The sequence below is a fragment of the Schistocerca cancellata genome, chromosome 2, assembly GCF_023864275.1.
Source record: "Schistocerca cancellata isolate TAMUIC-IGC-003103 chromosome 2, iqSchCanc2.1, whole genome shotgun sequence".
NCBI lineage: Eukaryota > Metazoa > Arthropoda > Insecta > Orthoptera > Acrididae > Schistocerca > Schistocerca cancellata.
This window is the reverse complement of record NC_064627.1, coordinates 481,990,609-482,007,735: the sequence shown is the minus strand read 5'-3', so window position 1 is coordinate 482,007,735 and position 17,127 is coordinate 481,990,609. Positions and strand designations below refer to the sequence as shown.

Below are 17,127 nucleotides of genomic sequence, written 5' to 3'. Positions count from 1 at the left end.
GTGTGTTTCTCATCTAATTTTGATGGAGGCCTTACAGGCTGGAAGCTATATTTGTGGCAGTCTTCTTGTCGTGCCTATCTGTGACTCAGCACCTCTGCTATATGGTGAGTGACAACTTTCCTTCTCACAGTATGCTACATTCCATCCTGGTTTTTCCATTGTTTGATTTGTACGTAGTACATAATATTTCAAGTTGAAATTTATGAAAAGGAATTATTTTATAAAATTTTTTATTTTTGATGTTATAATTGATAAATACTAGTTCTGATGTACAGTTAAAATTATTATTATTATTATTATTATTATTATTATTATTATTATTATTTGAAATTACAAATTACTGGTACACTTAAAATTTCTATTATTTTAAATAAAACACATAGTTATAACTTTTCTTGTTGGTTTTAACTAAATAAATCTGAAGATTGTTATTGCAGCATATTTTATACATAAATATATTTTCTCACATTTCAGTATATCATACATACAGTATTTTGATTTTTCACATTAGAAAGCCAAAATTACATTGTTTGTGCAAAAATATGTGTGATCATATCAGAGGCAAGCTTATGACTCCCACACTCTGCAGAAATAACAATGATCCAAAAGGTTTACAACTTTTCTTAACAAATTAATTTCTACTAGTTTCTGTTACATTATTAATTTCAATTATTATTTCATAAAACAATCCAGAAATAAATGTAGGAAACAATACAGGATTGTGTAGTTAACCAAAGATGAGTATCTCATCATATGGGACAGCTAAGTTATTATGTGAACTTTTATTAACTGTGATTGAAATTTTCTAGTTTTCATTTGTCTTAATACTTGTAAATGGTGGAGGCCCAAACTATTACATTGCTCCAACGGTATGCCTGAGGACTCACTATTACTATTGTCCAATTATAGATAGAACTATAAAAACTGTATATTTTATTCTCATTCACCATCAGCGATAATAAAAATGCTTCCTTCCTCTCATACATTTAAGGGTGGCATTTTAAACTTCCCTCCTGAATCTACCTCTCTCCTTCTACATGCTCCCTAAAGTTCATGAACTCAACCACCCAGGACACCACATTGTGGCCAGTTATGGTGTCCACACGACCTACCCACTTATACAAAAGACATCAACTATTTCCTCCACTGATTCTCTACATTGCCTGTTGTTCTGCTTGTCACTATCAATGCCACCTCCTTCTGCTGAGACATCCCCAGTAGCCATGACCTTGCTGCTATTGACCACTACACTTTACAAAGCCTGACTGACTCCAGACCTACCTTGCCTTCCTGACCACCATGACCAATTATACCATCACTCAAAATTGCTTCTACTTTGAATGGTCACCTACAGAAAAATCCATGGTACAACAATGGGCACCCACTTGGCACAATCATATGCCAACCTATTCATGGGCCATATAGTGGAACTGAGAAAGAAAACTGGCGTTCTACGGATCGGAGCGTGGAATGTCAGATCCCTTAATCGGGCAGGTAGGTTAGAAAATTTAAAAAGGGAAATGGATAGATTAAAGTTAGATATAGTGGGAATTAGTGAAGTTCGGTGGCAGGAGGAAGAAGACTTCTGGTCAGGTGACTACAGGGTTATAAACACAAAGTCAAATAGGGGTAATGCAGGAGTAGGTTTAATAATGAATAGGAAAATAGGAATGCGGGTAAGCTACTACAAACAGCATAGTGAACGCATTATTGTGGCCAAGATAGATACGAAGCCCACACCTACTACAGTAGTACAAGTTTATATGCCAACTAGCTCTGCAGATGATGAAGAAATTGAAGAAATGTATGATGAAATAAAAGAAATTATTCAGATTGTGAAGGGAGACGAAAATTTAATAGTCATGGGTGACTGGAATGCGAGTATAGGAAAAGGGAGAGAAGGAAACGTAGTAGGTGAATATGGATTGGGGCTAAGAAATGAAAGAGGAAGCCGCCTGGTAGAATTCTGCACAGAGCACAACTTAATCATAGCTAACACTTGGTTTAAGAATCATGATAGAAGGTTATATACATGGAAGAACCCTGGAGATACTAAGAGGTATCAGATAGATTATATAATGGTAAGACAGAGATTTAGGAACCAGGTTTTAAATTGTAAGACATTTCCAGGGGCAGATGTGGACTCTGACCACAATCTATTGGTTATGACCTGTAGATTAAAACTGAAGAAACTGCAAAAAGGTGGGAATTTAAGGAGATGGGACCTGGATAAACTGAAAGAACCAGAGGTTGTACAGAGTTTCAGGGAGAGCATAAGGGAACAATTGACAGGAATGGGGGAAAGAAATACAGTAGAAGAGGAATGGGTAGCTTTGAGGGATGAAGTAGTGAAGGCAGCAGATGATCAAGTAGGTAAAAAGACGAGGGCTAGTAGAAATCCTTGGGTAACAGAAGAAATATTGAATTTAATTGATGAAAGGAGAAAATATAAAAATGCAGTAAATGAAGCAGGCAAAAAGGAATACAAACGTCTCAAAAATGAGATCGACAGGAAGTGCAAAATGGCTAAGCAGGGCTGGCTAGAGGACAAATGTAAGGATGTAGAGGCTTATCTCACTAGGGGTAAGATAGATACTGCCTACAGGAAAATTAAAGAGACCTTTGGAAATAAGAGAACCACTTGTATGAACATCAAGAGCTCAGATGGAAACCCAGTTGTAAGCAAAGAAGGGAAAGCAGAAAGGTGGAAGGAGTATATAGAGGGTCTATACAAGGGCGATGTACTTGAGGACAATATTATGGAAATGGAAGAGGATGTATATGAAGATGAAATGGGAGATACGATACTGCGTGAAGAGTTTGACAGAGCACTGAAAGACCTGAGTCGAAACAAGGCCCCCGGAGTAGACAACATACCATTGGAACTACTGACGGCCTTGGGAGAGCCAGTCCTGACAAAACTCTACCATCTGGTGAGCAAGATGTATGAGACAGGTGAAATACCCTCAGACTTCAAGAAGAATATAATAATTCCAATCCCAAAGAAAGCAGGTGTTGACAGATGTGAAAATTACCGAACAATCAGTTTAATAAGCCACAGCTGCAAAATACTAACACGAATTCTTTACAGACGAATGGAAAAACTAGTAGAAGCCAATCTCGGGGAAGATCAGTTTGGATTCCGTAGAAATACTGGAACACGTGAGGCAATACTGACCTTACGACTTATCTTAGAAGAAAGATTAAGGAAAGGCAAACCTACATTTCTAGCATTTGTAGACTTAGAGAAAGCTTTTGACAATGTTGACTGGAATACTCTCTTTCAAATTCTAAAGGTGGAAGGGGTAAAATACAGGGAGCGAAAGGCTATTTACAATTTGTACAGAAACCAGATGGCTGTTATAAGAGTCGAGGGACATGAAAGGGAAGCAGCGGTGGGGAAGGGAGTAAGACAGGGTTGTAGCCTCGCCCCGATGTTATTCAATCTGTATATTGAGCAAGCAGTAAAGGAAACAAAAGAAAATTTCAGAGTAGGTATTAAAATCCATGGAGAAGAAATAAAAACTTTGAGGTTTGCCGATGACATTGTAATTCTGTCAGAGACAGCAAAGGACTTGGAAGAGCAGTTGAACGGAATGGATGGTATCTTGAAGGGAGGATATAAGATGAACATCAACAAAAGCAAAACGAGGATAATGGAATGTAGTGGAATTAAGTCGGGTGATTCTGAGGGAATTAGATTAGGAAATGAGACACTTAAAGTAGTAAAGGAGTTTTGCTATTTGGGGAGCAAAATAACTGATGATGGTCGAAGTAGAGAGGATATAAAATGTAGACTGGCAATGGCAAGGAAAGCGTTTCCTAAGAAGAGAAATTTGTTAACATCATGTATAGATTTAAGTGTCAGGAAGTCATTTCTGAAAGTATTTGTATGGAGTGTAGCCATGTATGGAAGTGAAACGTGGACGGTAAATAGTTTGGACAAGAAGAGAATAGAAGCTTTCGAAATGTGGTGCTACAGAAGAATGCTGAAGATTAGATGGGTAGATCACATAACTAATGAGGAAGTATTGAATAGGATTGGGGAGAAGAGAAGTTTGTGGCACAACTTGACCAGAAGAAGGGATCGGTTGGTAGGACATGTTCTGAGGCATCAAGGGATCACCAATTTAGTATTGGAGGGCAGCGTGGAGGGTAAAAATCGTAGGGGGAGACCAAGAGATGAATACACTAAGCAGATTCTGAAGGATGTAGGTTGCAGTAGGTACTGGGAGATGAAGAAGCTTGCACAGGATAGAGTAGCATGGAGAGCTGCATCAAACCAGTCTCAGGACTGAAGACCACAACAACAACAACATAGTGGAACCCTTCCTAACCACCCAGAATCCCTAAACCTTCACCTGTTTCAGATTCATTGATGGCAACTTTGTGATTGGGATTAAAGGTAAGTGCACCTTATCCACATTCCTATGGAACCTATATATCTTCTCCCCCTTTCACTTCATCTGGTTCTCCTCAACCCAATAAGCCAACTTCCTCATTGTTAACCTCCGCCTCAAGATTGACTACATCAGTATTTCCATCCACATCAAACCTACCTACCATTAACACTACCTCTGCTTCAGCAGCTGTCATCCAATCCATAACAAGAAGTCTCTTCCATATACCCTAGCCATCTGTGGCTGTCACATCTATAGTGATTAACAATCCCTCTCTGAATATACCAATGGTCTCACAGAGGCCTTCACAGACTGAATTTACCCTCCGACCCTTGTCCAGAAACAGATTTCCTGTGCCTTGTCTCTCCAGTCACTGACCACCTCCCAAAATACCCACTATCCAGCCACAAAGCAGCACTCCTCTCATGACTCAGTACCGCCAAGGACTGGAACAGACTGACAGTCTATGCCAGGGTTTCAACTACTTATCACCATGCCCTGAAATGACAAATGTCCTACCCACTATCTTCTCCACCCTTCCCACAGTGGTATTCTGCCACCCACCAAACCTGCACAGTATTCTTGCCTGTACCTACTGCACACCTGCTCTCAACTCCATGCCTTATAGCTCATATACCTGCAATATACCTAGATGCAGCACCTGTCCCATACATCCTCCCACTACTACCTACTCCAGTCTTGTTGCAGGCATCTCCTACCCCATCAGAGGCAGGGCCAGCTGTGAAAGCAGCCATATGATCTACAAACTAAGCTGCAACCACTGTGCTGCTTTCTACATGAGCATAACAGCTAACGAGCTGCCTTTCTGCATGAATGGCCGCCATCAAACAGTGGAGAGGGATAGCTGGAGCCACTCAGTTGTTGAACATGCTGTCAAACATAACATGCTCCACTTTAATGGGTGCTTCACAGCCCATATCATCTGGATTCTTCCTATCAACTCCAGTTTTTCTGGACTGCACTGGTGGGAACTCTCCCTACAACTTATCCTTCATTTCAACAACTGCACCCCCACTCCCCCCCCTCCATCCCCTTTGCCTAAATGTTTGTTACCCCCTGTCTCCAACATACCTCTCCTCCTTCCTGCCTCCACTCCACTACACACTTTTTTTACCCCACCAATGTACATACAAGCTACAAGTCGTTTTCTAATTCACATTTTTCCTCTCCTACCCACCCCACCCATGACAGCCTCTCAATGCTTCACCAACAGCCCTAGTATGTCTTGAGCAATTCCTTGCATGCTGCACAAGGTGGCACTATTATTTTCACCTGTCCGTATCTCGCCATCCCTCCCCCAACCCATCACATGCCTCCTTCCTACCCCACCACTCATCCTAGCAAATTTATGCTCTGTCAGATGCAGTTGTAGTCAGGCTCTAGCTCTTGAGACAGTTGCTACAAGTGTGTGATTTGTGCTTGTGTGAAAGTGTATCTGTGTATTCCATTGGAGAATAAGGACTTAGCACAAAAGATTTAATATTTTAGCAGTCTTTTTCATTGTGTCTGTCAGTGGCCCAAGGCCTCTTCTATTAGAGTCCTGCATGACCGAGCAAGCGAGCACAAAATACGAGATGGGGCAAGCACACCCTAACTGGATAGGCTGCCCGCACTAGTTCTAGTGACCGAGCATAGAAGCCATGACCGAATATGTAGCACGCAACTTCAAACACATTACACGTGTCATTATCTGTGTGAGACTGCAGCCAGTACGGGCTTCTAATTTGTGGTGTGTCTCTCTCTCTCTCTCTCTCTCTGCAATCATGCAGTGCGAGGAAACCAGTGCAGTAAGATGTAAGATTGAAATCAATGTTTACACATTGAAGAGACGGGAAGGTCTAAAAAGCCAAGTACGGAGCATATTTTTGGTGGTTGTAGATGAAAACAGTGCGTCTACTGGATACGTATCATGCATAAACTGCTCCACATTATTGTGTTTCCAATCGGGAACCACTCTTTTAAAGAAACACAGTTGCAAGAAACCTCACAAAGATACAGCTCCTTCAGGAATACCGGCAGTAATAAAAAATAGTATTACAGCAAAGTGTGTCACAATGTGTGCTAAAGATATGAGACCTTTTAATGCTGTTTGCGGTGAAGGTTTCAGAGAACTAGGCCAAGAATTAATACATCTAGGTGTGCATTATGGAAAAGTTAACGTGGCAGATGTCATGCCACATCCCTCTACTATGAGCAGACATGTCAAAGAACAAGCTGATGCAATACGAAACAGTATAATGCCTTCTGTTATTGCGGAAGTTATTAATAAAACATGTGCTGCGATAGTTGATTTGTGGACTGATTCACATAATCAGATGCACTATTTGACGCTTACATCTCATTACATTAACACAGATTGGTCTCTTCTGATCAATGTTTTATTTACAACAAAATTCCCGGACATTAGGAAGATGGGAGTAAATATTATAAAAGAAAGTGCTCTATGAATTTAGCTGTGTAATGTACCCGTTCTTGGAAACGTTACTTTTGTATTAAAAGAAAGAGAGAGAGAGAGAGAGAGAGAGACAGAAATAGATAGAGCAAGAGAGAGAGAGAGAGAGAGGCGTTGGATTTGTACAGTACAGAGCAGCGAGCCGTGGCGAGGCAAGGTGAGACGTCAGCGGTGACCGGTCATGCTCGGTTATCCGCGTGTCCGGAATCCGGACAACAGACATGACGCGAGTACGTGACCGAGCCGAGTCGTGTGGGGCCAGACACGAGTGGCTCGGTCCCCCCGTCAACAGGCGAGCCGTGACTGGTCAAACATGGAGCATTGCAGCACTCTATCTTCTATATCGTAAATAGCAATCTGCTCTCTCCATATTGTTGTTAAACTTAATATAAGGAAACTAGATGCCAATGTTAATTTACATCTACATGATGTGCATAACAGAAGATATGTCTCATTGTGCTAGTTATTAGGGGGTCTTCCATTCCATTCTTGAATCAAGCATGGGAGTAATAACTGCTCAAACACCTCTGTGTTCTTCATAATGTCTTCATTATCTTTATGGGAATGATACACAGGTGGTCGTAGTATAATCCTAGCTTTCTCATTTAAGGCTGGTCCTTCAAACTCTGTAGGCAGGCTTTTGTGGGATAGTTTATGTATATTTTGTAGTGCCAGGCAGTTCAGTTTAATTCATCATCTCAATGATGCTCTCCAAAACAAATTTTTGATTATTCCTGTTGCCCTTCTTTTGGAATGTCATATGAGAAAAGTAAAAGTGGGGGTTAGCATGAGTGACATTTTTGGAATGTGTGGCAGATGCTACAGAGGTCATTCTGGCTGAGATATCTCCTTATACTTGAGCTCAGAATATGTTCTAAGATTCTACAACTAATGAATGCCAAAGATACTGGGCGGTAGTTTTGTGATCACTTCTGCTACCCTTCTTGAGGATGGATGGAACATGCATTTTCTTCCTACTGTATTACTGAGCAGAGCTTTTTTGTTTGAGGGATTTATGGTATAGTTTAGTTAAAGGAAAATCTGATAGGGATCCCATTAGACCTAGTGTATATATTTGTTGTTGCAGGTTTTAAAGTGATATATAAATCCATGGGTCTATTAAAAAACAGTGATTGAGTAAGAATAAAAGAATATATAGCTAACATAATACAGAAAAAAGATCATACTGTTGCAAATAATACTTGTTTCTTCAAACAGATAAGATATTTCATCATCTAGAAAGAGGAAACAAGATGGTGTTAAGTGTGGCAGTTACACAGATTTCCTATTAAGGTAAACTGAGAACAATATTGCTTGCCTTTAAATTGATTATGTGAATGACTTGCTTATTTACACTCCAATAATTTGATGTTATATTTCAATTTTCTCTTTTATTAAATTATGCACCATATTGCTTGTAAAACTAATACTGTGTCTCATTTTAATTTTGTTTAACTTCACTCTTTTTGCTCATGATCCTCATCATAGTAATCTTCTTTTCAGTTTGATTGTAATGGGAAATAATGAGACTGAATCTAAGATAAATACCTCTGGGCTGAAAATATTCAGATACAGGCAGTCTTCAGATCCCATTATATTGTCTGTAGAGACCAACTGTATGCATCTTTCAGGTGTCTGCAGAGCGTCCTTCCTTTCAGTCCATGGGGTTAGAGGCACTGGGGGCTGTATTTGCAATAAACATAGATCACAATCATGAATTCAAATTATTGGTTGTATGAAACTGTATCGGTATCAGGTATTCTAACAAACAAAACAAAAATTAGACACAATGATGAATCATGAAAGCTTTCAAGGATTAACTGCCAGCCAATGAGTACATAATAATACTTCAGCAAAATCTAATTTTTCAACACAAAGAAGAAAAACAACTGAGTTTCATACAGGACACAAGAGCTGTGTTCTTTTTTCTTTATAATAATTTAATTACTCCATTTACTATAATAATTTTTTTAATAAAATGCATCTGGGTTGAAAACTACACCATATAGTAAATTGTTGAACCAATGTTATGGTTACAATTGCAAATGTCTTTCATCAATAAAATTTTTTTTCTATTTTCTACATCTATAGTCTACAAATCATTGTGAATTATGTGGCAGAGGGTACAGCCCATAGTACCAGTTATTAGGGTTTTTCCTGTTCCATTCACACATGGAGCATGAGAAGACTCATTGTTTCAGTGCCTCCATAGGTGCTGTAATTAATCTAATCAAGCCTCCACAGTCTCAATGGGAATGATAGGTAGGGGGTTGCAGTATATTCCTAGAGTCACCATTTAAAACTGGTTCTTGAAACTTTGTAAGTAGGCTTTCTCAGGCTAGTTTACATCTATCATCAAGAGTCTGCCAGTACAGTTTCTTTAGCATCTCTGTGGCACTCTCTCACAGATCAAACAAACCTGTGACCCTCTGTGTCACCCTTCTCTGTTTAGTCCTATTTGGTATGAGACTGATTTAATTTCCCCAATATCTGACCAATAAATCGAGGTCTGCCACCTGCTTTACCCAAGCCTATCTGGTTATTCCATGTCATATTCCTAAAAAGTGGTATACCCAGGTGTTAGTATGAGCTAACTGATTCCAACTAGACTCATTAATATTGCAGTCATAGGATAGTCAGTTTTTTTCATTTTGTGAATTGTACAATTTTGCATTTCCGAGCATTTAAAGCAAGTTGCCCAGCTTTGCACCACTTTGAAATCTTATCAAGATCTGACTGAATTTTTATGCAGCTTCTTACAGACAGTACTTCATAATAGACAGCTGCATCATCCACAAAAAGTTTGAGGTTACTATTAATATTGTCTGCAAGGTTATTAAGCAAAGGCTCCCAACGCACTTACTCGGGCACACCCTAAGTTACTTCTACATGTGTTGATACTCTCCGTCCCAGATAACTTGCTGCATTCTCCCTACCTGATGTGGTACAGAGTGGAATGCTCTTTAGAAATCAAGAAATACTGCATCTACTTGACTGCCTTGATCCCAAGCTTTCAGTTTGTCATTTGAAAAAAGTGTGAGTTGGGTTTCACATGATCGATGTTTTCAGAATCCTTGATGGTTGGCATGCAGGAGGTCATTCTGTTCAAGATACTTTATTATATTTGAGCATGGAATATGTTCTAAGGCTCCACAAGAAATCATTGTCAAGAATATTGGATGGCAGTTCTGTGCATCACTTCTACTACCAATCTTGTAAATGGATTTGACTTGTACTTTCTTCTGACAACTGGGCGCAGTTTTTTGTTTGAGGTATAGTTAAAGGAGGGGCTAACTCAGTCAAAAATACAATATAGAATCTGATAAGGATTCAATTGAGCCCTGGAACTTTGTTTGATTTTAATTATTTCAGTTGTTTCTCAGCTGTTTCTAAGCACCACTGGCACTAACACTTATTTCAGTCATCTGTCTGTAGTCTGATGATTAAATTGGGACAACTCTCCTTGATTTTCCTTTGTAAAAAAATATTTTAAAATGGAGTTAAGCATCTCTGCTTTTGCTCTGCAATCCTTGATTTCGGTTCCTCTCTCATCCATTAGTGACTGGGCACTAACTTTAGTGCCACTAACAGCCTTAACATATGGCCAGAATGTCTTTTGAACTGATAATTAAATTAAGACCCTAAGCTGTCGACAGGTGTTCATATACATCAATGGGGACTGATAATTACATGAAAACCCTAAGCTGTCGATAGGTGTTGATATACATCAATGGGGACAGTTGAAAATGTGTGCTCCAACCGGGACTCAAACCCGGGATCTCCTGCTTACATGGCTGATGCTCTATTTATCTGAGCCACCGAGGGCACAGAGGATAGTGCGACTGCAGGGATTTATCCCTTGCACACTCCCTGTGAGACTCACATTCCCAACTTAATGTCCACACACTACATTTGTAGTGTCCCTGCCCATTACACTCATTACTTCTGGCAGACAATCTTGCCAATTACCGTAAGAGTTTGGGCAATGCATGTGCCTTAACTATACGAATATGGTATCTCATTCTAGAGAGCTGCATGGCCACCGATGTATCTGCTCTTCCAGACATGTCCAAAAGAACAGATACCATCATCATATAGAATGTCTTTTGGTTTTGTGAAAAATCATTTGACAATATCCAGCTATGGTAGTCACTGAAGGCTTCACATATTGCTGTCTTGACATGCAAATATGTCTCTCTCTATAGTCCTATGCTTTGTTTACAACTATCATGCAGTATTCTCTGTCTCTTTAGAAGTTTCTTCACAGTGATTCTATACTATGAAGGATCCCTTCCATTATGAACTGTTCTACTGCTCACATATCTATCCAGTGCATCACGAGCTATTCATTTAAATTTAATCCATAGTTCCTCTATATGCACCTATTCTGAGCTAAAAGTTTCAGCTTCATCACTGAGCTAAGACTCTACTGCTTTTTCATCTAGTTTGTTGAACATGTATAGCTTTCTACTTGTTTTAGTTGCCATTTGTACTTTGGTAATCACTGTTGCCACAACTGCCTCATGGTCACTGATTGATGTGGACATCTTCAGAGAGGTCAGATCTATTTGTTGCTGTTAGATATAATATATTTCTATCAAGAGTTTGGTTCCAAACTATCTGTTCAAAGCAGTTTTCAGAGAAGGCATTTAGTAATGTTCTTCAGGATCTCTTGTCACCCCCCCCCCCCCCCCCCATTAACAAAACTCTAATGTTCCCAATTCATTTCTGGATGATTAAAGTCACCAGTGATGATTACAGTATGACTGGGGAACTTATGTACAAGGGTCCGCCCCCGGTAGCTGAGTGGTCAGCGCGACAGGCTGTCAATCCTAAGGGCCCGGGTTCGATTCCCGGCTGGGTCGGAGATTTTCTCCACTCAGGGACTGGGTGTTGTGTTGTCCTAGTCATCATCATTTCAACCCCATTGACGTGCAAGTCGCCGAAGTGGCGTCAAATCAAAAGACTTGCACCAGGCGAGCGGTCTACACGACGGGAAGCCCTCGTCACACGCCATTATTATTATTATGTACAAGGGAACTGAGGTTTTCTTTAAAGTTTTTGCTTACACCAAAATGTGAGCCTGGTGGTCAATAGAATTACAATTTTATGCCCCCATAGATACTGAGTCTTATCCAAACAGCCTTGCATGCAGCTTTAATTTCCATCTCAATGAATTTGGGTTTCTTGTGTCCTGCAACAAATACACTGCCTCCATATCCCAATTACCTGTCATTTTGATACACACTTAAATTTTCTCCAAGAACCTCACTGCTATCAACTTCAGTTTTTAACCAGCTTTTGTAACTAATATTGTATGACCTTCATTGCTTTTCAGAAGAGCTTCAAGCTCCAGCATTTTGTAGGGAATGCTTTGGCAGTTAACTACTAGGATTTTAATACTCTCACCTGCAGAGGCATTCCTTTGGATCTTACATTTATCTTAAGTGAACTTGTTTGTAAAGGCAAGCATTCACCCACACTTAAGTACTAATTATGTAAACATTCTATAAACTGGATTTTCCACGTCATTATCACATATCATGTAATGTGAGCCATAGAGGGTGGAACTGTCTCAGAATATGTCAAACCACTGGAGCATTAGAATCTCCAACATACATTTGCATTGTCCTCCACAATTCCCCAGTTGTTCAATCCAAGTTGTGATGAAAACCACGCTGAGGTGTGCATGGTACATGGGAAGATGTGTCATGAACAGAGGCTCAGGAATACTGGATGACCTACCTCAATAGTTAGCCTTCATACCACCTGGAGCTCTGTGGTGTCAACCTAACAAATCCCCAATTCACATGGGACAAAAATGGAGAACACAGAACAAAACAAAGCAAAAACTGAGAGGATTGACAAGATCTAAAACACCAAACCATCAGGGTTGGAACTGATGGAAACTACACTCCTGGAAATGGAAAAAAGAACACATTGACACCGGTGTGTCAGACCCACCATACTTGCTCGGACACTGCGAGAGGGCTGTACAAGCAATGATCACACCCACGGCACAGCGGACACACCAGGAACCGCGGTGTTGGCCGTCGAATGGCACTAGCTGCGCAGCATTTGCGCACCGCCGCCGTCAGTGTCAGCCAGTTTGCCATGGCATATGGAGCTCCATCGCAGTCTTTAACACTGGTAGCATGCCGCGACAGCGTGGACGTGAACCATATGTGCAGTTGACGGACTTTGAGCAAGGGCGTATAGTGGGCATGCGGGAGGCCAGGTGGACGTACCGCCGAATTGCTCAACACGTGGGGCTTGAGGTCTCCACAGTACATCGATGTTGTCGCCAGTGGTCGGCGGAAGGTGCACGTGCCCGTCGACCTGGGACCGGACTGCAGCGACGCACGGATGCACGCCAAGACCGTAGGATCCTACGCAGTGCCGTAGGGGACCGCACCGCCACTTCCCAGCAAATTAGGGACACTGTTGCTCCTGGGGTATCGGCGAGGACCATTCGCAACCGTCTCCATGAAGCTGGGCTACGGTCCCGCACACCGTTAGGCCGTCTTCCGCTCACGCCCCAACATCGTGCAGCCCGCCTCCAGTGGTGTCGCGACAGACGTGAATGGAGGGACGAATGGAGACGTGTCGTCTTCAGCGATGAGAGTCGCTTCTGCCTTGGTGCCAATGATGGTCGTATGCGTGTTTGGCGCCGTGCAGGTGAGCGCCACAATCAGGACTGCATACGACCGAGGCACACAGGGCCAACACCCGGAATCATGGTGTGGGGAGCGATCTCCTACACTGGCCGTACACCACTGGTGATCGTCGAGGGGACACTGAATAGTGCACGGTACATCCAAACCGTCATCGAACCCATCGTTCTACCATTCCTAGACCGGCAAGGGAACTTGCTGTTCCAACAGGACAATGCACGTCCGCATGTATCCCGTGCCACCCAACGTGCTCTAGAAGGTGTAAGTCAACTACCCTGGCCAGCAAGATCTCCGGATCTGTCCCCCATTGAGCATGTTTGGGACTGGATGAAGCGTCGTCTCACGCGGTCTGCACGTCCAGCATGAACGCTGGTCCAACTGAGGCGCCAGGTGGAAATGGCATGGCAAGCCGTTCCACAGGACTACATCCAGCATCTCTACGATCGTCTCCATGGGAGAATAGCAGCCTGCATTGCTGCGAAAGGTGGATATACACTGTACTAGTGCCGACATTGTGCATGCTCTGTTGCCTGTGTCTATGTGCCTGTGGTTCTGTCAGTGTGATCATGTGATGTATCTGACCCCAGGAATGTGTCAATAAAGTTTCCCCTTCCTGGGACAATGAATTCACGGTGTTCTTATTTCAATTTCCAGGAGTGTATTTCTGCAGTGGGACAGGGTGATAGACCAATCCAAGAAGTGTAAATCATCCCTGAAAAGTTGGACCAGGTCAAGATCTAAACCTTGTTTGGGGTTCAGGAAAAAAAAGTCTCAAAGGATAAAAAAATGGAAGGCAAAGAATGGCTTCCTAAACATAAATGGTGATTATTAGCAAGTCTTGAACTAGATACTTGAAAAAAAAAAGACTGCTTCAGAGTGAAGGGGGCAAACAGACCCCTTCTACCTACAAGAGAGGGAACAAGAGAACAAGGGTTGAGTCTAATACTCCGACTTATCAAGATAATCAGATGCAGAAAAAGCTGAGGCATGAAATGGGAAAACAGATCTATAGTACTGCAGTTTCAGTTTTCAGGACAGTGGCTATCCAACAGGGATAAAGGTATGGAAATGGTAAATCAGCTTAAGGAAAAGTCCAAGATACCTCCAGACAGTGGATGAGCTCTTCAGGCCTGCAAAAATATCAACTTGCATACTGAAACTTCATAAGGATACTCCTCCAGAGACTCCATTCAGGAAAGTACAGGTGCAGAACCAGGAGGTCTCAACAAAGAACTGGAGGGGTAATCAACCAAAAGATTTCACCAGATAGCGAAACCCTTGCGGTGGAAGTCAGTGGAGAATCCCTGAAGGCAATATGAGAATGGGACCTGAAATTTTACTTATGGTTCTCATGGTTTACCATCAGGATAATCAAAGACATTAGAAGTGATCATAGTTCCAAGTTAGTGCCTACAGTCATTAAAGATAAACCTGCAAGAGAGTAAATGGGGAACTGCCACCCTGAGTCATCTTCTGGGAAGACAGGTAATGTTTGTGGTCCTGATCCAGGAATCCTGTTTATATAAAGGGTGCATATTTTGAGCCTCAGAGGAACTGGAAGTAAGTTGGTTTATGCTAGAAATCTAAAGAACTCTAGATTATGCATTTACCTCAGAAATGGAATTTCATCCATGCTGATGGCAGACTTTTGTTCCAGGTACTTGGTGAGCATCAGGATGAAGCAGCATTAGGAAGGTAGCACAAGTGAAATTGTACTGGACTCAGCTTGCCTTCCTGAAAATGACAGTGCTCCTCCTTCCCAGGAAGTAAGGAGACTGGTAGACAGCTGTTCACAGCTGAATGAACAACGGTTGGTTGGTTGTGATGCCAATACGCACAGCCTGACAGCCTGACAGCCTGACATGGGGAAGCAGTAACACCAACAGTAGAGGTGAGTACTTCCTTGAATATTTACTCAAGAGTAACTTGAAGATCCTGAATAGAGACCTTCAAGAACATATGAAGGGGAGAAGTAATTTTGGGAAACAAGGTCATGTGGCATTGGAGGTAGCCTTATTTGACCACAAATATATCAAGTTTGAGTCTGAAATAGCTTACAGAAATTCTATGAAAGTAAACTTTAGGAAAGACCTAAAGTCACACAAATCTTATGTGTATCTAAAATGAAAACTTCAGTAAGAAATCCTATATGTCTTAAAGAAATGGTGGACAAAGTGTCGTCTGCCATTATGTCTTCATACTTAGAAAACTGTCCTATCACCAAAGAGTGCACAAACAAGAATGCACCCTGATGGAACTATTAACCTGGAATTGCAAAGGAACCACATAAGAAGACTTCAACATTGTAAGAAGGAAAGGACAATGGGCAAAACATGGGGAGGCCCTTGCCAAATACAACCTTGCATCTAAGCAAGCAATACTATCATTCTGGAAGGCTGTCTGTGAGGAACTGGAAGGTACTGCTACATGCACTAGACTTCATAAAATCCACAATAGAATATGAACTAATCCAGGAGGCACTCTAAGGAAGGAGGACAGTGAGTATAGAAGGGCAGTGCTTGAGATGCCAGATGTGCTCCTCAAGACTCACTTCCCTCAGCACACACTGGTAGATAATACAGACCAAGATTCAGTTTCTGGGAGGTACCGGTTCATAGGGAACCAAAGGGTGAAGTGAGAATTTGCCAGAAAATGTGTTGATTTCAAAAAGATTCAACAGGCAGCTAGAACATTTCAACTGTTCATGACACCAAGTCATGAAGGAAGATCTCCTGCTCTACTGCGACAAGAAGGAGAGGGAGTAATTGGATTCCTATGCAGAGCATGGCAGCAGGAACCATTCCTAATGCTTGGAGGACAGTGAAGAGTGTTTTCATTTTGAATCCAAAGAGAATTAATCATATCAAGGCTAAGGATATAAAATTGATCACTCTGTCATTCTTTCAACTACAGACATTAGAAAAACTGGTTAGTGTGGGTATTAGGGAAGGGAGGTTAATTAAGGTTCCTCTACATGTAAAACAACACACACATCAACCAGGAAAATCACGTGTAACAGCAATTCACCAACTTGTAGGGAAGATGGAAAAAGCAATACACTTTCAGAAAAGTGCTCTCTACATCTTTCCAGACATCAAAGGGGCTCTAAGCAATACAGCCTACAACCCCATGATTAGAGCTACAGAAGAGTGTGGTACAGAGACCATGATACATAGGTGGATTAAGACCATGCTGAGTACATGAAAGCCCTGGCATGGATGACACACGCTTGAATATTAAGCTCGTGTAATTAATTCTATAATATCTGTCAAATACATTAATATTATACTGTAATGAAGTTAATCAGAGTCTGTTTTATATTATCTACTGAAAGTTTTGCTCGTTTCAAAGTATTTCTCGAGGAGGGGGAGGGGGGGGGGGGGACCCTAAGGGCTGGTTTCCTTGTACTTTAGACATAGGTTTAGATAAAAATTTAAGACATTTCTTTAAGTATTAAGTGAAGAATTTAGGTTGTTTCCATTACACATATATTTAGTAGTACCATACCTACTCAGGGAATTAAAGGTTTTAAGCTCTATCTTTTATTTCCTTTCAAAACGTGTAAAGTACGTATCACACA

At 41.3% G+C, this 17,127-nt stretch overlaps 1 protein-coding gene across 1 annotated transcript in view; it reads right to left on the bottom strand.

Moving 5' to 3' along the window:
- Positions 1 to 17,127, bottom strand: part of LOC126146300 (esterase FE4-like) — a 123,398-nt gene that overhangs the window by 83,764 nt on the left and 22,507 nt on the right. Inside the window, exon 3 of the mRNA XM_049915611.1 lies at positions 8,422 to 8,556. Coding sequence (XP_049771568.1) covers positions 8,422 to 8,556 — 135 coding nt within the window. The remainder of the gene's footprint in view (positions 1 to 8,421; positions 8,557 to 17,127) is intronic.